Genomic DNA, 21,450 nt, shown 5'->3' with positions numbered 1-21,450 from the left:
TCAGTACTGACCCTCCGACAGTGCGGCGCTCCCTCAGTACTAGACCCTCCGACAGTGCGGTGCGACCTCAATACTGACCCTCCGAAAGTGTGGCGCTCCCTCAGTACTGACCCTCCGACAGTGCGGCGCTCCCTCAGTACTGACCCTCCGACAGTGCAGCACTCCCTCAGTACTGACCCACCGACAGTGCGGCGCCCCCTCAGTACTGACCCTCTGACAGTGCGGCGCTCCCTCAGTACTGACCCACCGACAGTGCGGCGCCCCCTCAGTACTGACCCTCCGACAGTGCGGCACTCCCTCAGTACTGACCCTCCGACAGTGCGACACTCCCTCAGTACTGACCCTCCGACAGTGCGGTGCTCCCTCAGTGCTGACCCTCCGACAGTGGGGCGCTCCCTCAGTACTGACCCTCCGACAGTGCGACACTCCCTCAGTACTGACCCTCCGACAGTGCGGTGCTCCCTCAGTGCTGACCCTCCGACAGTGGGGCGCTCCCTCAGTACTGACCCTCCGACAGTGCGGCGCTCCCTCAGTACTGACCCTCCGACAGTGCGGCGCTCCCTCAGTACTGACCCTCCGACAGTGCGACGCTCCCTCAGTACTGACTCTGCGACAGTGCGGCGCTCCCTCATTACTGACCCTCCGACAGTGCGACGCTCCCTCAGTACTGACCCTCCGACAGTGCAGCGCTCCCTCAGTACTGACCCTCCGAACGTGCGGCACTCCCTCAGTACTGACCCTCCGACAGTGCGACGCTCCCTCAGTACTGACCCTCCGACCACGCGGCGCTCCCTCAGTACTGACCCACTCCCCCTGAGTGTCCCGCCCCGAGGTTCGTACCTTGACGGTGCAACTCCCACCAGGTTTGGCCCAAGCCCTCTGAATAGCGATCGAACACCTTCCTTGAGTAGCATCGTCCTGCGGTCAAAGGGCAAAGACGTCAGCTTCGCGGAGTTTCCCTACCGCCCTATAAACCCGAGGGACTGAGCCGCCCCTCCCCCTCAGCCTGCACCCAGAGGAAACCTGGCCTCCCACCTTCCACCCTCCGTAAACCTCAGCCCATCCCAAACTCTGCTGCTGTGCCCCTCCCGAGTCCTACCTCACATCCGGTCCCGTTCCCCCTCCCTCACCCTCCCTCTGCTCGCCGACCTACACGGGCTCCCCGTCCGGCAACGCCTCGATTTCAAAATTCACACCCTCGTTCTCAAATCCCTCCTCGTTTCCCCCTCCCTCTCTCCTATTTCCTCGCGCGCCCGCTGTTCCCCTCCGCCCCTCGCCGCGCTCACTGACCTCAGGACCTCCAGTAGCCTCGGGGAGACGCCAGCAGGCCGCAGGACCTCCCCGCCAGGCACGGAGAGCTGGACCCCAGGCGGGAGGTAGAGGGACCGCAGCGAGAATCCTGAGGACTGCAGTCGTGTCTTCACCACCTCGAGGGGGCAAGTAAGGATTGCACCCACTGTCCCTCCGCAGCTAGAAAAGAGAGGGGCGGTGGGGGGGGGGAGGGGAGAGAGAGAGTCTGTCAGGTACTGCTGTCCCTTCCAGTCCCCACCCCTCCTACCCCCCTCCCCTCCCTCGGAAATAGCTGACACGACGAGACAACACAATGTGACATATCACGACCATCGAACTCCTGCAGCCAAGCTGTGCGCGGCACCGACAAGCCCACGGGCTGCGCGTTCCAGTGCGTCCGGGTTGCTTGGAAACGCTAATTCCTCCCCCCACCCCCCCGAAAAAGACCTCTTCCCCTCAGGCCCAAATCATCCGCCAGAAAACCGAGGGTACCGAGTGAGGAGAGGTGACTATTTCCCCCATCGAGACACGTTCGGGTCAGAGTTTAGAGTGTAAGAAGGGAGGCAGACTGTTCACTGACAGCCATTCCTCCCCCTGCTCCCAGTTGCTCTTGGCCTCTCCTCCCTCCGTCCTTCGCCAATCCTCCCCTCCACACCCCTCAATTCCTCTGCTCCCTGTCCCTCACTCCCCACCTCATCCATCCCCCTCATCGACCCTGTCCGCCCCCCCCAACTCCTCTCCCCTTCATCCCCTCCCTATCCCTCCTCTTCCCTCAGTCCCTCCCTGTCCCTCCCTGTCCCTCCACTCCTCTCTTTCACTCCCTTGCCTCAGCCCCTCCCTCCCCTCAGTCCCTCACTCCCTGTCCCTCCTCTCCGCTCTGACACTCCCCTGAATCCCACCATCGCTCCCCGTCCCTCCTCTCCTCTCCTGTCGCTCCCTTGCCTCAGTCCCTCCCTCCATCTCTCCCTGTTCCACCTCTCCTCAGTCTCCCCTCCCTCCCTCCCTCCCTGCCCCTCCTCTCCCCACAGTCACCCCCCTCTCCTCAGTCCCTCCTGTCACTCCCTCCCCGGGTTACTGAGTGACAGTGCGAGGGATCTGGATTAACATCGGTAGAGAAACAGTCAGTAACGCAGGGTTAACACTCAGTGCATCGGCTGGGAGGTTCCCCCCTCACTCCCTCCACCTCCTGACGCCCCCCCCCATTTGTCACGGGATCGTACTCTGCACTTACCCCCCTGCCAACAGGTGCAGGATGGGGTCGCTTTGGGTCATCTGTCCGTTCGCGATGCACCTGCTGCTGGTGGTCGGGTCTTTTCGGGAGGGTGAGGGGGAAGCGGGGGTCGGGGAGGGAGGGAGGGAGGACGGGGGTGGTTGAGGGTTTGGAACAAGATAGGTCGGGGGAGGGGAGCTCCCCAATGTTCGGATCACCTCCCTTCAATTCCTGAGCAGGCCCCGCACAAATCAGGCAGGCCTCGATGCTCCTCAACATCCGCCTTTCCTGGAACTCGATCCTGTTACAACCCCTCCCCCGCTCCCTTACCCCTCCTTCTGCCTCGCCCTCCCTCGGCTCTTAAAGGGGCCACGCATCCTTCTCTCCCAAAGGCCTGCGGCCTAGCTTAGAGCCAATCCTCTTCCCCTCCTCTCTCTCAGTCTCTCCCTCGGATCATTTTAAAAGACTCCCTGATTATGTACTGGAGCCTGGGCTGAATGGGCCTCCTCCTGTTCCTGTGTAACAGGCCCGAGAGAAGGTCTGAATGGGCCTCCTCCTGTTCCTGTGTAACAGGGGTGAGAGTGGCTGAACAGGCCTCCTCCTGTTCCTGTGTAACAGGCCCGAGAGAAGGTCTGAATGGGCCTCCTCCTGTTCCTGTGTAACAGGGGTGAGAGTGGCTGAACAGGCCTCCTCCTGTTACTGTGTAACAGGCCCGAGAGAAGGTCTGAATGGGCCTCCTCCTGTTCCTGTGTAACAGGGGTGAGAGGGGCTGAATAGGCTTCCTCCTGTTCCTGTGTAACAGGCCCGCGAGAAGGTCTGAATGGGCCTCCTCCTGTTCCTGTGTAACAGGGGTGAGAGGGGCTGAATGGGCCTCCTCCTGCTCCCGTGTAACAGGCCCGAGAGAAGGTCTGAATGGGCCTCCTCCTGTTCCTGTGTAACAGGGGTGAGAGGGGCTGAATGGGCCTCCTCCTGTTCCTGTGTAACAGGCTCGAGAGGGGCTGAATAGGCCTCCTCCTGTTCCTGTGTAACAAGCTCGAGAGGGGCTGAATGGGCCTCCTCCTGTTCTTGTGTAACAGGCTCGAGAGGGGCTGAATGGGCCTCCTCCTGTTCCTGTGTAACAGAGGTGAGAGGGGCTGAATGGGCCTCCTCCTGTTCCCGTGTAACAGCGGTGAGAGGGGCTGAATGGGCCTCCTCCTGTTCCTGTGTAACAGGCCGAGAGAAGGTCTGAATGGGCCTCCTCCTGTTCCTGTGTAACAGGGGTGAGAGGGGCTGAATAGGCCTCCTCCTGTTCCTGTGTAACAGGCCGAGAGAAGGTCTGAATGGGCCTCCTCCTGTTCCTGTGTAACAAGCTCAAGAGGGGCTGAATGGGCCTCCTCCTGTTCCTGTGTAACAGGGGTGAGAGGGGCTGAGTGGGCCTCCTCCTGTTCCTGTGTAACAAGCTCGAGAGGGGCTGAATGGGCCTCCTCCTGTTCCTGTGTAACAAGCTCAAGAGGGGCTGAATGGGCCTCCTCCTGTTCCTGTGTAACAAGCTCAAGAGGGGCTGAATGGGCCTCCTCCTGTTCCTGTGTAACAAGCTCGAGAGGGGCTGAATGGGCCTCCTCCTGTTCCTGTGTAACAGGCTCGAGAGGGGCTGAATGGGCCTCCTCCTGTTCCTGTGTAACAAGCTCGAGAGGGGCAGAATGGGCCTCCTCCTGTTCCTGTGTAACAGAGGTGAGAGGGGCTGAATGGGCCTCCTCCTGTTCCTGTGTAACAAGCTCGAGAGGGGCAGAATGGGCCTCCTCCTGTTCCTGTGTAACAGAGGTGAGAGGGGCTGAATGGGTCTCCTCCTGTTCCTGTGTAACAGGGGTGAGCGGGGCTGAATGGGCCTCCTCCTGTTCCTGTGTAACAGGGGTGAGAGGGGCTGAATGGGCCTCCTCCTGTTCCTGTGTAACAGGGGTGAGAGGGGCTGAATGGGCCTCCTCCTGTTCCTGTGTAACAGGCCCGAGAGAAGGTCTGAATGGGCCTCCTCCTGTTCCTGTGTAACAGGGGTGAGAGGGGCTGAGTGGGCCTCCTCCTGTTCCTGTGTAACAGGCCCGAGAGAAGGTCTGAATGGGCCTCCTCCTGTTCCTGTGTAACAAGCTCAAGAGGGGCTGAATGGGCCTCCTCCTGTTCCTGTGTAACAGGCCGAGAGAAGGTCTGAATGGGCCTCCTCCTGTTCCTGTGTAACAAGCTCAAGAGGGGCTGAATGGGCCTCCTCCTGTTCCTGTGTAACAGGGGTGAGAGGGGCTGAGTGGGCCTCCTCCTGTTCCTGTGTAACAAGCTCGAGAGGGGCTGAATGGGCCTCCTCCTGTTCCTGTGTAACAAGCTCAAGAGGGGCTGAATGGGCCTCCTCCTGTTCCTGTGTAACAAGCTCGAGAGGGGCTGAATGGGCCTCCTCCTGTTCCTGTGTAACAAGCTCGAGAGGGGCAGAATGGGCCTCCTCCTGTTCCTGTGTAACAAGCTCGAGAGGGGCAGAATGGGCCTCCTCCTGTTCCTGTGTAACAGGGGTGAGAGGGGCTGAATGGGTCTCCTCCTGTTCCTGTGTAACAGGCCAAGAGAAGGTCTGAATGGGCCTCCTCCTGTTCCTGTGTAACAGGGGTGAGAGGGGCTGAATAGGCCTCCTCCTGTTCCTGTGTAACAGGCCGAGAGAAGGTCTGAATGGGCCTCCTCCTGTTCCTGTGTAACAAGCTCAAGAGGGGCTGAATGGGCCTCCTCCTGTTCCTGTGTAACAGGCCCGAGAGAAGGTCTGAATGGGCCTCCTCCTGTTCCTGTGTAACAGGGGTGAGAGGGGCTGAGTGGGCCTCCTCCTGTTCCTGTGTAACAAGCTCAAGAGGGGCTGAATGGGCCTCCTCCTGTTCCTGTGTAACAAGCTCGAGAGGGGCTGAATGGGCCTCCTCCTGTTCCTGTGTAACAGAGGTGAGAGGGGCTGAATGGGTCTCCTCCTGTTCCTGTGTAACAGGGGTGAGAGGGGCTGAATGGGTCTCCTCCTGTTCCTGTGTAACAGGGGTGAGAGGGGCTGAATGGGCCTCCTCCTGTTCCTGTGTAACAAGCTCGAGAGGGGCTGAATGGGCCTCCTCCTGTTCCTGTGTAACAAGCTCGAGAGGGGCTGAATGGGCCTCCTCCTGTTCCTGTGTAACAGGGGTGAGCGGGGCTGAATGGGCCTCCTCCTGTTCCTGTGTAACAGGGGTGAGCGGGGCTGAATGGGCCTCCTCCTGTTCCTGTGTAACAGGGGTGAGAGGGGCTGAATGGGCCTCCTCCTGTTCCTGTGTAACAGGGGTGAGAGGGGCTGAATGGGCCTCCTCCTGTTCCTGTGTAACAAGCTCGAGAGGGGCTGAATGGGCCTCCTCCTGTTCCTGTGTAACAAGCTCGAGAGGGGCAGAATGGGCCTCCTCCTGTTCCTGTGTAACAGGGGTGAGAGGGGCTGAATGGGCCTCCTCCTGTTCCTGTGTAACAGGGGTGAGAGGGGCTGAATGGGCCTCCTCCTGTTCCTGTGTAACAGGCCCGAGAGAAGGTCTGAATGGGCCTCCTCCTGTTCCTGTGTAACAGGGGTGAGAGGGGCTGAGTGGGCCTCCTCCTGTTCCTGTGTAACAGGGGTGAGAGGGGCTGAATGGGCCTCCTCCTGTTCCTGTGTAACAGGGGTGAGAGGGGCTGAATGGGCCTCCTCCTGTTCCTGTGTAACAAGCTCGAGAGGGGCTGAATGGGCCTCCTCCTGTTCCTGTGTAACAAGCTCGAGAGGGGCAGAATGGGCCTCCTCCTGTTCCTGTGTAACAGGGGTGAGAGGGGCTGAATGGGTCTCCTCCTGTTCCTGTGTAACAGGGGTGAGAGGGGCTGAATGGGCCTCCTCCTGTTCCTGTGTAACAGGCCCGAGAGAAGGTCTGAATGGGCCTCCTCCTGTTCCTGTGTAACAGGGGTGAGAGGGGCTGAATGGGCCTCATCCTGTTCCTGTGTAACAGGCCCGAGAGAAGGTCTGAATGGGCCTCCTCCTGTTCCTGTGTAACAGGGGTGAGAGGGGCTGAATGGGCCTCCTCCTGTTCCTGTGTAACAGGGGTGAGAGGGGCTGAGTGGGCCTCCTCCTGTTCCTGTGTAACAGGGGTGAGAGGGGCTGAATGGGCCTCCTCCTGTTCCTGTGTAACAGGGGTGAGAGGGGCTGAATGGGCCTCCTCCTGTTCCTGTGTAACAAGCTCGAGAGGGGCTGAATGGGCCTCCTCCTGTTCCTGTGTAACAGGGGTGAGAGGGGCTGAATGGGTCTCCTCCTGTTCCTGTGTAACAGGGGTGAGAGGGGCTGAATGGGCCTCCTCCTGTTCCTGTGTAACAAGCTCGAGAGGGGCAGAATGGGCCTCCTCCTGTTCCTGTGTAACAAGCTCAAGAGGGGCTGAATGGGCCTCCTCCTGTTCCTGTGTAACAAGCTCGAGAGGGGCTGAATGGGCCTCCTCCTGTTCCTGTGTAACAAGCTCGAGAGGGGCAGAATGGGCCTCCTCCTGTTCCTGTGTAACAAGCTCGAGAGGGGCAGAATGGGCCTCCTCCTGTTCCTGTGTAACAGGGGTGAGAGGGGCTGAATGGGTCTCCTCCTGTTCCTGTGTAACAGGCCAAGAGAAGGTCTGAATGGGCCTCCTCCTGTTCCTGTGTAACAGGGGTGAGAGGGGCTGAATAGGCCTCCTCCTGTTCCTGTGTAACAGGCCGAGAGAAGGTCTGAATGGGCCTCCTCCTGTTCCTGTGTAACAGGGGTGAGAGGGGCTGAATGGGCCTCCTCCTGTTCCTGTGTAACAGGGGTGAGAGGGGCTGAATGGGCCTCCTCCTGTTCCTGTGTAACAGGCCCGAGTAAAGGTCTGAATGGGCCTCCTCCTGTTCCTGTGTAACAAGCTCAAGAGGGGCTGAATTGGCCTCCTCCTGTTCCTGTGTGACAGGCTCAAGAGGGGCTGAATGGGCCTCCTCCTGTTCCTGTGTAACAGGGGTGAGAGGGGCTGAATGGGCCTCCTCCTGTTCCTGTGTAACAGGGGTGAGAGGGGCTGAATGGGCCTCCACCTGTTCCTGTGTAACAGGGGTGAGAGAGGCTGAATGGGTCTCCTCCTGTTAGTGTGTAACAGGGGTGAGAGGGGCTGAATGGGCCTCCTCCTGTTCCTGTGTAACAGGGGTGAGAGGGGCTGAATGGGCCTCCTCCTGTTCCTGTGTAACAGGGGTGAGAGGGGCTGAATGGGCCTCCTCCTGTTCCTGTGTAACAGGGGTGAGAGGGGCTGAATGGGCCTCCTCTTGTTCCTGTGTAACAGGCCCCAGAGGGGCTGAATGGCCTTACCACAGTGGTTCCTACCCCTCTCCGAGGCCCGGGCCTCCTTTGCTCTCTGTGTATCTTGCCCTCCCACTGCCCAAACGGACAATTTGAGGAGGAGGACAATTCGCTTTGGCTCGCGAGTCATCGTCGAGCAGACGCAAAGGGAATGAAATCTCGGAGGCCAAGGAGACACTCGGCACCTCGGCACTCTGCCACACAACAACATCATGGCTGATCTGACTAGGACCTCAGCTCCACTCTCATGTCTGCAACCCACCACCCCCCCACCGCACCGCCGCCCCTCCACAGAAACATCCCTCGCTTCCCTAAGATCGTCTCCCATTTTTCTACACTCCAAGGAGCATAGGCCCAATGTTTCATTGTGCAGCAAACTCCGGTCCAAGGGTAGGTTGTCTTAATCCTGAACCACAATGGAAGGGACGAGGGAGGAGGCTGCAGAGAGCCAGCACAGAGACGATGGGATCAATGGCCACCTTCTGTGCTGTAACCCGTCTATGATTCTTTGTGTAAGTGGAAGTGAAAGTCAGCTCATCCGACAGTGCGGCACTCCCTCAGTACTGACCCCCCGACAATGCGGCACTCCCTCAATACTGACCCCCCGACAGTGCGGCGCTCCCCTAGTACTGACCCTCCGACAGTGCGGCACTCCCTCAGTACTGACCCTCCGACAGTGCAGCACTCCCTCAGTACTGACCCTCCGACAGTGCAGCACTCCCTCAGTACTGACCCTCGGACAGAGCGGCGCTCCCTCAGTACTGACCCTCCGACAGTGCGCCACTCCCTCAATACTGACCCTCCGACAGTGCGGCGCTCCCCCAGTACTGACCCTCCGACAGTGCGGCACTCCCTCAGTACTGACCCCCCAACAGTGCGGCACCCCCTCAGTACTGACCCCCCGACAGTGCGGCGCTCCCCTAGTACTGACCCTCCGACAGTGCGGCACTCCCTCAGTACTGACCCTCCGACAGTGCAGCACTCCCTCAGTACTGACCCTCGGACAGAGCGGCGCTCCCTCAGTACTGACCCTCCGACAGTGCGCCACTCCCTCAATACTGACCCTCCGACAGTGCGGCGCTCCCCCAGTACTGACCCTCCGACAGTGCGGCACTCCCTCAGTACTGACCCCCCAACAGTGCGGCACCCCCTCAGTACTGACCCTCCGACAGTGCGGCACTCCCTCAGTACTGACACTCCGACAGTGCGGCGCTCCCTCAGTACTGACCCTCCCACAGTGCGGCTCTCCCTCAGTACTGACACTCCGACAGTGCGGCTCTCCCTCAGTACTGACCCTCCGACTGTGCGGTGCTCCCCCAGTACTGACCCTCCGACAGTGCGGCACTCCCTCAGTACTGACCCCCCGACAGTGCGGCACTCCCTCAGTACTGACCCCCCGACAGTGCGGCACTCCCTCAGTCCTGACCCTCCGACAGTGCGGCACTCCCTCAGTACTGACCCCCCGACAGCGCGGCACTCCCCCAGTACTGACCCTCCAACGGTGCAATGCAGCAAATGCAGCGGAGGGTTTGCTGAGCCGTTCGGCCCCTCAGCAGGATTCTAGCTCTTTGCAAGGAGGACTTCTATTCCTTTCACATTCCCCACCATCCTGCAGGTTTGGTCCTTCCAAATATTTACTCCATTTTTTGGGGGGGGGAGGGAGGGGGAGGGTAAATGCAGTCTGCGTCCACCGCACTTAGCGGTGCATTTGCAGCTGCCAGGGTGGAAAAGTGTGAACAGAAAATAAATCAATGAAATCCCAGATTGAATGGTCGCCAGGATCAAAGATGGCGCCGGCCCATTCGTCACGACGACCCCCATCAATTTGGAATTGATTTTATTTTTCTTGAAAGCGGCCAATTTCCCCACCCCCGACCTGCTAAAAGTTAAATGAGTGGAATAAATTTATTTTAAGGCCGGCGGATTAAATAGTTTTATTGAGGGGGGGGGGGGAGGGGGAGGTGAATCAAAGATGGCGGAAGGGGAGGCTGACAGTTGAGGCCGGCGAGGAGCAGGAAGGGGGCGGGGCTACCCGCCGCCGTCACCACGGAGATAGGCTTTAGCCCCGCCCCCTCTGCGCGCCGCTCCGGGGGGAGTGGGGGGCGTGGCCAAAGCGGGACCACACGTGGGGGGGCCTCGGCCACGCCTCCCCTCTAACGTCACGAGGCTCCAGCCCCAGCGATTGGCCAGCCGCAGCCGCCGCGTCGGCGGGACGTGACAGCGGACACGCGCCGGAGCGGTTGGGCCCCGCCCCTCCCCCCCACCTCTCTGACGTAGACGGGGAGGGCGGGGCCAAAGAGCGGGTATAAATGCAGCGCCTCCGCCGCGGCCCCGCCTCACTCGGCTGCTTCCTTCCCTCTTGGCTTGTGCGATCATTTCACTTGTCTTTGGGCCTGCCCATCCCGCAGCCGTCATGTCCCGCAAGTTCTTCGTCGGCGGCAACTGGAAGATGAACGGCAACCGCCAGACGCTGTGCGATCTGGCGTGCAGCATCAACAAGGCAACCATCAACGCCGACACGGGTGAGGGCGGCCAGGGGGGCGGGGCCTGAGGGATCTGTGCCGGAGGGGGTGTGGCCAGGTGCGAGGGGGCGGGGCCTGAGAGCTCTGTGCCGTCGTGGGTGTGGCCAGGTGTGAGGGCCCTGTGTGCTGTTGGGGGTGTGGCCAGTAGAGGGGGCGTGGCCAGTTGAGGGGGCGGGGCATAAGGGCCCTGCGTGCTGTTGGGGGTGTGGCCAGGTGAGGGGGCGGGGCCTGAGGGACCTGTGCTGTTGGGGGTGTGGACAGGTGAGGGGGCGGGGCCTGAGGGACCTGTGTGCTGTTGGGGGTGTGGACAGGTGAGGGGGCGGGGCCTGAGGGACCTGTGTGCTGTTGGGGGTGTGGCCAGGTGTGAGGGGGCGGGGCCTGATGGACCTGTGTGCTGTTGGGGGTGTGGACAGGTGAGGGGGCGGGGCCTGATGGACCTGTGTGCTGTTGCGGGTGTGGACAGGTGAGGGGGCGGGGCCTGAGGGACCTGTGTGCTGTTGGGGGTGTGGACAGGTGAGGGGGCGGGGCCTGAGGGACCTGTGCTGTTGGGGGTGTGGACAGGTGAGGGGGCGGGGCCTGAGGGACCTGTGTTTCAGCCCATCAGGAATTACATTGGGACAGGAAGAGGTGATAAATCTGTCTCTGTCTGTCTCTGTCTGTCTGTCTCTGTCTGTCTGTCTCTGTCTCTGTCTGTCTGTCTCTGTCTGTCTCTGTCTGTCTCTGTCTGTCTCTGTCTGTGTCTCTCTGTCTGTCTCTCTGTCTGTGTCTCTCTGTCTGTGTCTCTCTGTCTGTGTCTCTCTGTCTGTGTCTCTCTGTCTGTGTGTCTCTCTCTGTCTCTCTCTGTCTCTCTCTGTCTGTGTCTCTCTCTGTGTGTCTCTCTGTGTGTCTCTCTGTGTGTCTCTCTGTGTGTCTCTCTGTGTGTCTCTCTGTGTGTCTCTCTGTCTCTCTGTGACAGCAGAAGACGTCTGGTTAATTTTAGCAGCTCAGTAATTCCGTGACCTTCAGAAGGAGAGAGGTGATTCTCACAGACGATGTCCCTGAGACAGTCTGACTCTTAGATCACCACCGACGTGGGGTTGGGTTGGAATAGAGGAGTGCACCACCCCCCCCCCCCACCGTTCTCTCTCTCCTTCCCCCCCCACCCCCCCCCCCCCCCCCCCGTTACTTGACGCCAGGTTTTCCCGGGATTCCTGCTATCTCAGCACACGCCTGAGCTGTTTTAAGAACCTGACACACAGCTGCTGAGGCCGAGTTGGAATCTCTCTTCAGCCGGCACTCCCGGGCAGCGAGAGATCGGGTTGCTAACCCCTCCCCACCGTCCCAGCTCGGAGCTGGATTCTGGCAGCTCTGACCATTTTTTTTTATCTCTCAGCTTCAGGATCACTGTGCTGACGCTGTGTAAAAGTGCCCCCTGACATTTCTTGTAACGCCTGCCTCTCTGGGACGGCAATAGCTCCTTGACCTTTGGGAGGCTGCGGCAGAGCTGCCAGGGATTTGGGTGGAGGGCGGTGGTGGGTTGGAGTTGAGGTGATTGTGCCCTTTTCAGGGGAATTTTAAAGATGCTTGCTATTCGACTGTGTGGGGCGTCGCAAAATGTGGTTAAACCCAGGTCGGGAAGGGGGATTTTCAGGGTGGGGGGTAGTTGCCACAGGGGCATGCTGGGCTAATATTTACTCTGTTTCTCTCTCTCTCTCTCTCTCTCTCTCTCTCCTCTTTGCCCCCTCTACCCCACCCCACCACCCCTCCAGAGGTGGTCTTCGCTGTGCCTGCCCCCTACCTCGACTGCATCCGCCAGACCCTGGACTGCAAGTACGCCGTGGCGGCTCAGAATTGCTACAAGGTGCCGAGCGGAGCCTTCACGGGGGAGATCAGGTGCTGATCCGGGACCGGGAGTTTGGGGGGGAAGCGGGTGGGTGGGGGGGGAGCGCGCGAGGCCGGGGAGGGGGCGGTGCCCTCTGCTAGACCAACAGCGCGAATTTTCAATCTCTCTTTCCCCCTTGTGCCCACAGTCCGGCGATGATCAAGGACTGCGGGGCGACCTGGGTCGTTCTGGGCCATTCGGAGAGGCGCCATGTCTTTGGGGAGTGCGATGAGGTGAGGAAAGAGAGTGTCGGGAGTGCGGTTCCTGACTGGTGCGCAGGAGTGCGGTGCTTTCTGTGCGTGTGGTGGGGGGGGGGGGGTGGGCTCGGAGGGCAGACATGGCGCTGATGAACGGTCATGCACGGCGCGGGGGTTAGATACAGAGTAAAGCTCCCTCTACACTGTCCCCCATCAAACACTCCCCAGGACAGGTACAGCACGGGGGGTTAGATACAGAGTAAAGCTCCCTCTACACTGTCCCCCATCAAACACTCCCCAGGACAGGTACAGCACTGGGGTTAGATACAGAGTAAAGCTCCCTCTACACTGTCCCTCATCAAACACTCCCCAGGACAGGTACAGCTCGGGGGTTAGATACAGGGTAAAGCTCCCTCTACACTGTCCCCCATCAAACACTCCCCAGGACAGGTACAGCACGGGGGGTTAGATACAGAGTAAAGCTCCCTCTACACTGTCCCCCATCAAACACTCCCCAGGACAGGTACAGCACGGGGGGTTAGATACAGAGTAAAGCTCCCTCTACACTGTCCCCCGGTGCCGGGGCCTTCCCGTACATATGCTGCTGCAGCTGCACCTGGTGCCCCGTCACCGTTTGCTTTATTAACATCGAAGCATGGGGTCAAGAGTTACGTCCACCCGAACATGACTATCGAGGCATGTGTGAAAGTAATGGCCGAGGTTGTCGGCCCTTCGGCCATTGTTGCAGCCTCTAAAATGTACGGAAAGGCAGTGTTATTCCTGAGGACCGAGCGGGCGGTGTCCCTGGCTCTGAGCAAGGGGCTCACCGTGGGCGGGACCTTTCTGCCAGTGGACCCCCTGGAGGCCACTGCGCAAAGGCTCATTCTATCCAACGTCCCGCCCTTCATTCCTGGTGAGCTCCTCCTTCCCCACCTGCACCATCTGGGGGAGGTAAAGACGGGGCTCACCCCAGTCCCGCTCGGTCTTCGGGAGAACAGCCTCCGACACGTGTACTCCTTCCGCCGCCAGTTATTCATGCAGCTGGCGCGGGAGGAGGTTACAGAGGGCCACTTTAATGTAGAGTTCCAGGGGACGGCCTACCGCGTCTTCTGGACCTTGGACGGGGTGCGGTGCCATGTCTGTAAGGGGGTGGGGCATGTTCGTAAGAACTGCCCCAACCTCCCGGCTGCCAACTCCAACTCGGCGGCCCAGGGTGGCGACGCTGCACCTCCTCCCACCCCCCCCTTCACCTCCACCAGATCCCATTCAGTCGGCAGGGAGGGGTGTGACAGTCCAAGTGGAAGGAAGGCGCGCAGGAGAAATAAACATCGAGAGGCGTGTCCCCTGGACACCGTGACAGTACCCGCGTCTGAGCTCAGCACAAAGCCCGATCTCGGGAAGTCAACTTGCCCCAGGGCTGGGCTCAGGCCCAGGGTGTATAAAAAAAAAAAAAAAAAAGTGCGGAGGTGGAGGCCTCTGATGACATGGAGGTCTCTGAGCCTCTGCACCCAACTGCGAACAAGAGGAGAAGGCACCCCTCCACAGAGGTAACAAGGGGCCCTGAGGTGCAGGGTCCATCTGTTGGAGGGGAGCGGTCTCCTGTTTCGGGTCCCCAGGTTTCCCCTACCGCCACCACCAAGGCGACCAAGTCCAGGCAGGAGCTCCCTATTCCTCAGGATGGAGGGGAGGGGAAGGCCCTGGTACATGAGGCCCCTCCTGAAGGAGTAAGTGGGGCCCTGCTTGTGGTGGGGGAGCCTGGGGACACCGCCCATTCTGCCACTGCTACTGGGTCGGGTGCCCTGAGTGAAGGGGAGGGCGAGGCCCCGGAGGGTCGGCCCTCCCAGCCGGCGTCCACCACCGACCAGGAGACACCCAACCCGGTTATAACCGAGAATGCTGCCCCATCTGCTGGGCCTGTGGGTGCTGGCAGAGCGGGAGATGGCCTCCTCTCTCCGTCTCCGGTCTCTGCTCCGGCTGGAGTCGAGAACTTCTGTCTCCCCTGGACCACTCATTGGCCTGGGGACGGAGGTGGAGGGGGGTCCTGAACCGCTGGTGCCCACAGGCTCCAGTTTCACAATAGAACCCAGAGAGGACTCCTCCGCCATCGATCCTGGGGGTGGGATCGTGACGGATGCAGGACCAGCTGGCGCGGTCGGGACGTCCGCCCCACAGTGTGTGGTAGATGTGTCGGCCGCTGGCGGTGACGACCCGGAGGAGGATGGGGATTCGGAGCGGGGCACGGAGGATGATCTTGATTCCATCGCCAGTGAGGTGGTGGAGTCCCTCGTGCCTCCCACCGAATCTCCTCTCATCCCCACGGCAGAACTCCGGGATTTCCTCGCGGTTTGCAGGGGCTGCCGCAATAAAGTTCTGCTGGCCCTCGTCCGCTGGTCGAATCTGGCGCTGATCATACAGTCCGTCCGTGCCGCCCCGAAGATAACGGGCAAGCGCGCGGGCGTGAAACTGGTTGAGAGGCGCCGTTTTAATGTGTTCCTCAATGGGTTGCTGGGGGAGTGGAGGGCCAGGTGCACTTCCACTCCCTCCTCACAGTGAGGTGTTTGTGACGGGTTTTAAGTACCTTTGACATGAAGATAACCATAGCCAGCCTCAACATCAATGGCAGCAGGGGGTCTCACCGCAGATTTCACAATCTCTCAGTCCTTAGGGAAGGGAGATACGCGGTGAGCTTTCTGCAGGAAACCCACACCGTTCCGGGAGATGAAGCCACCTGGCTCCTGGAGTGGCAGGGTGGGGTCTACATGAGTCACCTCACCCCTATTTCTAGTGGGGTGGCTATCTTGTTGGCCCCGACTTTTCAGCCGGAGATCTTGGGGGTCAAGGAGCTAGTGCCGGGCCGCTTGCTCCACCTCGCCGTTCGCCTGGGTAGCGTGCCCCTCCACTTTGTGAACGTGTACACGCCCAGGCCCGGCGCGTTGCAAGCGCGCTTCTTTGAAGAAGTGTCCGCTCTCCTGAGCTCCATCGATCGCGGCAAGTGCATCACCTTCGGGCGGGGGAGGGGGATTTTAACTGCACCCTTGAGGTGGGGGATCGCTCCGGTCCCCAGCGCGGCCAAGTGTCGGTGGAGAAGTTGAGGCGACTGATCAGCTCCCTTAACTTGGTGGACGTCTGGCGGAATCTCCATCCCAACTCCAGCGCCTTCACGTGGAGGTCTGGAGGAGGAGGGTCGCGAATCGACCGCCTCTACTTTTCGCAGGCGTACGTCTCCCGCGTTTCGGCGGCCTCCATGCGGCTGGTGCCGTGCTCGGACCACCGCCTGGTGTGGGCGGAGTTTACTCCTCTCCGCACTCTGGCGGGGTCCGCGTACTGGCACTTTAACAACCGGCTGCTGGAGGACGAGCGATTTCGGGACTCGTTCTGTCGATTCTGGGCCGACTGGAGAAGGAAGCAGGGGGGCTTCCCCTCCTTGAGGCTATGGTGGGATGTGGGCAAGACTCATCCGCGTCTTCTGTCAGGAGCACGCGAAGGGGTCGACCAAGAGGCGGGAAGCCGAGATCGGGCACCTTGAGAGGGAGGTGCTCGACTTGGAGACCCGCCTCGGTCATGCCGCCGCGGACTCGGCCCTGTGGCAGGCGTACAAAGAGAAGAAGGGCGCGCTGAGGGACCTGCAGGTCCGCGTACGTGAGGTCGCGGATCCAGATCCTGGAAGATTTGGACCGCGCCTCACCCTTCTACTCGCTGGAAAAATGACGGGGGGGTCCGTAAGCAGCTCGTCGAGTCTGTGTTCCACATATATATGGAGTGTGCGAGGTTGCAGCCCCTATTTGAGTATCTGAAGGGGCTGCTCCTCAAATTCTGGCTGCACTTCAGTCCCACGCTCCTGATCTTTGGGCGCCCGGGGCGGAGGGGCTTGGGCCGGGAGGAGGATCTCCTCGTCGGTCTGCTCCTGGGCCTGGCCAAGGTGGCAATTCATAGGTCCAGGTTGCGGGCCGTCGGGGGGGGTCCGTCCTCCCCGATTGCCTGCCCCTCTTCCGCGGTTACGTTCGCGCCCGGGTGTCCCTGGAGAAGGAGCATGCGGTGTCTGCCGGTACGCTTGAGGCCTTCCGCGACCGGTGGCACCGCAGGGACTGGAGTGCATTGTCGACGCCGAGAATGGCATTTTAATTTGAGTTTTTTGTTTATCTGGTTTTAATAAAGTTATTTTAAAACTGTAAGTATGTACATAAAGGGGGCCTGAGGAATAAAGGCCCCCTCGATGTGAAAAATATAAAAGGGGCCTGGGGTATAAAGGCCACCTTATTAAAAAAAAAAAAACGGGGGTTAGATACAGAGTCAAGCTCCCTCTACACTGTCCCCCCATCAAACACGCCCAGTACAGGTAATGGAGGTTACAGAGATGGGGAGGGTTGACGGGACCACCCCTGGAATACTGTGAGCAGTTTTGGTCGAATTGAGACGTACAAGGTTCCGAAAGGTCTCGAGAGGGTGGAAGCTAAGGTCATTCCTGCTGGTCAATGAATCTAGAACGCGGGGGCACAGTCTTGGCTCAAGGGGCCGATCGTTCAGGTCTGAAATCGGGAGAAATTGACCGCTCAAATCTTTGGAATTCCCTACCTCCCAGAGAGTTGTGGATGTGCCCTCATTGAATGCATTTAAGTCTCTCTCTCTCTCATTTTCTCTCTACCTCTCCCGTGATGCCCGCAGTTGGTCGGACAGAAAGTGGCACACGCGCTGGCAGAGGGCCTGGGGGTGATCGCCTGCATCGGAGAGAAGCTGGACGAGCGCGAGGGTGGCTCGACCGAGAAGGTGGTCTTTGCGCAGACCAAGGTCATCGCAGGTAACGGCGGGGGAGAGCGCCGAAGCTGAATCTTCGAGACCCGTTCGGCGCCGCTTGCTGTGCGCGGATTGGCCCGCCGCGGTCTCCGGGCACCTCGCGGCTGCGATTTCACTCGGGGGCGGGCGCCGAGACCCGCGGGGCGGTGTCCTGAGGTGGCGACGGCCGCCGTTACGGTGCAGGCCTGTGCTTCCCCCTTTTGATTTATTTGTGTTTCTTTTCCACCTCTTTCTCCCTACCCCGTTCCCTCTGCAGCCAACGTGAAGGACTGGGAGAAGGTGGTCCTGGCCTACGAGCCCGTGTGGGCGATCGGCACAGGGAAGACTGCCACCCCTCAGCAGGTCAGTGCGGGTCTGCGGGGGTGGGGCGCAGCGGGGGGAGAAGCTGGCCCCGTACGGTCAGTGCACGGAGTAGGCTGTTCTCTTCCCCCTCTGATTTGCTTTTCCCCCCCCTTTTTCTTGTTATCCCTGGCAGGCTCAAGAAATTCACGAGAAAATCCGCAAGTGGGTGAAGGAGAACGTCTCTGAGGCCGTGGCCTCGTGTGTGCGCATCATATACGGAGGTGGGTGCGCGCGCGTGTGGATCCCGCCTGTGCCCGATCGCCTGCGATGAACTGCGCCCGAACACACCCCCTACCCCCCGCGAGTCTCTCCACCCTTTTTGAGAATTGCATCCTTTACAATTGTACCACTTTGCAATTCTCTGCATTAATCTGTATCTGCTGCTTGCCCTCCCATCCCACCAGTCTGTCCACGTCCTCTTCTCGCGGTTCGCAACAGTCCCCACCTTTTTTTTTTTGTCCTAGCGCCCCCCAAGAGATGATAGTTTTGCACAGTGCTTTTAATGTAATCCCTGCTTTTATTTTTTTCCCTTCTCTCTCTTCTCTCCCTCACTCTTCTCTTCTCTCCCTCACTCTTCTCTTCTCTCCCTCACTCTTCTCTTCTCTCCCTCACTCTTCTCTTCTCTCCCTCACTCTTCTCTTCTCTCCCTCACTCTTCTCTTCTCTCCCTCACTCTTCTCTTCTCTCCCTCACTCTTCTCTTCTCTCCCTCACTCTTCTCTTCTCTCCCTCACTCTTCTCTTCTCTCCCTCTTCTCTTCTCGTCTCTCCCTCTTCTCTTCTCTCCCTCTTCTCTTCTCTTCTCTCCCTCACTCTTCTCTTCTCTCCCTCACTCTTCTCTTCTCTCCCTCACTCTTCTCTCCTCTCCCTCACTCTTCTCTCCTCTCCCTCACTCTTCTCTCCTCTCCCTCACTCTTCTCTCCTCTCCCTCACTCTTCTCTTCTCTCCCTCACTCTTCTCTTCTCTCCCTCACTCTTCTCTTCTCTTCTCTCCCTCTTCTCTTCTCTTCTCTCCCTCTTCTCTTCTCTTCTCTCCCTCTTCTCTTCTCTTCTCTCCCTCTTCTCTTCTCTTCTCTTCTCTCCCTCTTCTCTTCTCTCCTCTCCCTCTTCTCTTCTCTCCCTCTTCTCTTCTCTTCTCTCCCTCTTCTCTTCTCTTCTCTTCTCTCCCTCTTCTCTTCTCTTCTCTCCCTCTTCTCTCCCTCTTCTCTTCTCTTCTCTCCCTCTTCTCTTCTCTCCCTCTCCTCTCTTCTCTTCTCTCCCTCTTCTCTCCCTCTCCCTCTTCTCTCTCCCTCTCCCCAGGTTCGGTCACGGCTGCCACCTGCAAGGAACTGGCCAGCATGTGCGACGTGGACGGCTTCCTGGTGGGCGGGGCATCGCTGAAGCCAGAGTTTGTGGACATCATTAACGCTAAAAAGTAGTCGGGTGAGGGACGGACAGAGGGAGGGAGGGAGGGCGCAGCGGTGAGGTGGGGGGACAGGAATCTGATCGTCTCTTTGGAAACGTGCCTCGCCCAGAGTGTCCGTCTCTCTCGGGGGGGGGGGTGGAGAAGTGAGGGGTGGTTTTTCCCTGGGAGGACCTGCGTTCGGGTTGTTTCCCCCCTCCCCAAATATTTTATTGTCCCCGTGCTCTTGGGTCCTGAAAGGAGGGGGGAATCGAAGGAGGCCCGTGCGTTCTCGCTCCCTCGCTCCTGCCGCCTGACCCAAGTTGTCGTTTGTCCTTCTTTCTCCCCCCTTGCGGTGGGGTTTGTGCTCCATATTGTTGGTATTGGGTAGAATATTAAATGTATAGACAATGAAAGTGTTGTGTATGATTTAATGTACTGCCTCCATTTTGATGACAACGCCTGGTTGGTTTTATTTTTCCTCCCCACTCGCGCTTAACCTGCATTAAACTGCGCTTGCCCTCTCCCTGCCCACTTGGCCAGGCTTGGTCCACGTCCCGCCTGGCCGTAACCTTCGCGACTGGTGTGCCAGCGTCTATCCGGCCAAGGAAAACCGCGCTTCCCTGTCAGCGGGTGTGCCCGCCGCAGAATCCCGTCTTCGCGCCGAGGGTACGTTCCATCCTGGTGCGGGGTGCTAGCCCTCCCCTTTGGCCTCGATGCCGCACAGAGCGGGCGTCCCACCGACCGCGTGAAGCTTGCAGCCCGGGATTACGCGCACGCCAGCCAGCGGAAGTGGTAAATTGGCACACTGGGGGGGCAGCAGTGTGTACCAGCTATACCACGCACTGTAACAACTTGCCCCGTTCCCACCGCCCCGCCCCAAAACCCGCGACCTCGACCACCGAGGAGCACGAGGGCAGCGGACGCAATGGGAACACCTCCACAAACAAGTCCCCGGCCAAGCCGCACGCCATCCTGACTCGGAACTTAGCAAGAAAGATGCAGGTAAAAAGTGAGTGACACAGAAACAGGTCAGTGACAGTGAGACACTCGGGGGGGGGGGGGGAGGGTGGGGGTGAGGGATGAAGAGAGTGGGGTTAGAGAGACAAGAGGCAAAGCGGGAGAGAGACCCAAAGAAAGGTACTTGGAGTGAGAGTGGGATTAGAGGGAGAGACTGATTGAGAGAGAAATGGGGAGAGGCAGCGAGAGAGAGTGGGGTTAGCAAGAGGGAGGGAAAGACAGAGCAAGAAAGCAGACGGTGAAAAAATGGGGCGGGGGGAAATTGGTGAATGTGAGAGGGAGAAGAGAAAGAAAGAAGCAAAGACATAGAAAGAGAGGGAGAGACAGAGAAGCAGAGAAAGGGTGGCACAGTGGTTAGCACCGCAGCCTCACAGCTCCAGGGACCCGGGTTCGATTCCGGGTACTGCCTGTGCGGAGTTTGCAAGTTCTCCCTGTGACCGCGTGGGTTTCCTCCGGGTGCTCCGGTTTCCTCCCACAGCCAAAGACTTGCAGGTTGATAGGTAAATTGGCCATTGTAAAAAGACAGAGAGCAAGAGGGAGGCAGGTGGCAGAATGAGGTTAGAGAGTGACAGAGATAGAGAGACAGAGAAAAAGGAGAGAGACGGGGAGAAAGAGCAACAGAGGGGAAGAGAGAAAGAAGGACAGAGAGAGACCCAGAGGGAGGCGGAGAGAGACAGTGTGGGGTTAGAGAGAGAGAGAGAGGGGGGGAAAGAGGGAGGGAGAGAAAGAAAGAGAGACGAGGGAGGGAGAGAGAGAATGAAATAGAGGCAGAGCATGAGACCCAAAGTGATACTGAGGGGTGAGGAGAGAGAAAATGAGAGAAAGAAAGACAAGAAAGGGAGAGAGACAGAAAAGCAGAGATGGAGGGAGGGAGACTGAGATAAACTGAAAGAGATAGGGAGGGAAAGAAAGAAACTAACAAAAGACACAGAAAAGAGAGCAGATAGCGAAAACACGGGGAAGGGTACCAGTCAATGGGAGAAGAGAGAAAAAGAAGCAAAGACAGAGAGAGGGACAAAGTGAGAAAAACACAAAGGGAGAGAGAAAAGCTGAGAAAGAGACACAAATAGAGAGCGAGGAAGAGACAGACAGACCGAGAGAGATAGATATATCCAGAGGGAGAAAGAGCGACAGAGAGACGAGGAGTCAGATAAAGAGAGAGCGAGACAGAGAGACACCGAGCGTGCGAGAGACAGAGAGAGACACACACACACACAGAGATGAGGAGTCGGGTAAAGAGCACAACAGGAAGATGAAGAGAGAGTGTGGGGTTAGAGGGAGAGACAGAGCAAGAGAGAGGGAGGTGGAAGGAGAGTGGGGTTAGCGAGGAATAGGCAGTGAGGGAGAGAGGAATAGAGACACGGAGCGGGTTGGAGAGTCACACACGGAGAGAGAGCGGGTCAGGGAGTTTGAGTGTGAGGGAGGTGAAACGAGGTATCTGTGCTCTCAGGCATTCAGCCATTGCGACATGTAAGCCGGCCCCTGGAGCTGGTTCTGTAACTTGGCAGAACATCAGAAATAGATAAGATAGGGATATGAAA

At 59.1% G+C, this 21,450-nt stretch overlaps 2 protein-coding genes across 2 annotated transcripts in view; one reads left to right on the top strand and one right to left on the bottom strand.

The window, feature by feature from the left end:
• The window catches only part of LOC137358966 (solute carrier family 25 member 33-like), a 3,386-nt gene extending 288 nt beyond the window's left edge, over positions 1 to 3,098 (bottom strand). Inside the window, exons 1-3 of the mRNA XM_068025133.1 lie at positions 2,522 to 3,098; positions 1,291 to 1,470; positions 841 to 918 (exon numbers count right to left, since the gene is read on the bottom strand). Coding sequence (XP_067881234.1) covers positions 841 to 918; positions 1,291 to 1,470; positions 2,522 to 2,562 — 299 coding nt within the window. The 5' untranslated portion in view covers positions 2,563 to 3,098. The remainder of the gene's footprint in view (positions 1 to 840; positions 919 to 1,290; positions 1,471 to 2,521) is intronic.
• Positions 3,099 to 10,128: 7,030 nt separating this feature from the next.
• LOC137358964 (triosephosphate isomerase-like) lies at positions 10,129 to 19,305 on the top strand. Its single transcript, XM_068025131.1, has 7 exons — positions 10,129 to 10,321; positions 12,070 to 12,193; positions 12,331 to 12,415; positions 17,042 to 17,174; positions 17,427 to 17,512; positions 17,646 to 17,733; positions 18,808 to 19,305. Exons 1-7 carry the CDS (start codon positions 10,213 to 10,215, stop codon positions 18,924 to 18,926), a joined length of 744 nt encoding a protein of 247 aa, XP_067881232.1. The 5' UTR covers positions 10,129 to 10,212; the 3' UTR covers positions 18,927 to 19,305.
• The last annotated feature ends 2,145 nt before the right edge of the window (positions 19,306 to 21,450 follow it).

The sequence above is a fragment of the Heterodontus francisci genome, unplaced genomic scaffold (assembly GCF_036365525.1).
Source record: "Heterodontus francisci isolate sHetFra1 unplaced genomic scaffold, sHetFra1.hap1 HAP1_SCAFFOLD_1403, whole genome shotgun sequence".
Lineage (NCBI taxonomy): Eukaryota > Metazoa > Chordata > Chondrichthyes > Heterodontiformes > Heterodontidae > Heterodontus > Heterodontus francisci.
The sequence above is the reverse complement of the archived record's forward strand: the minus strand, read 5'-3'. Positions and strand labels throughout refer to the sequence as shown.

Coding starts and splice junctions, on each gene's coding strand:
- LOC137358964 (XM_068025131.1), top strand. CDS start 10,213: ATGTCCCGCAAGTTCTTCGTCGGCGGCAACTGGAAGATGAACGGCAAC. Junction 10,322..12,069: donor AACCATCAACGCCGACACGG/GTGAGGGCGGCC, acceptor CCACCCCTCCAG/AGGTGGTCTTCGCTGTGCCT. Junction 17,175..17,426: donor GCAGACCAAGGTCATCGCAG/GTAACGGCGGGG, acceptor TTCCCTCTGCAG/CCAACGTGAAGGACTGGGAG.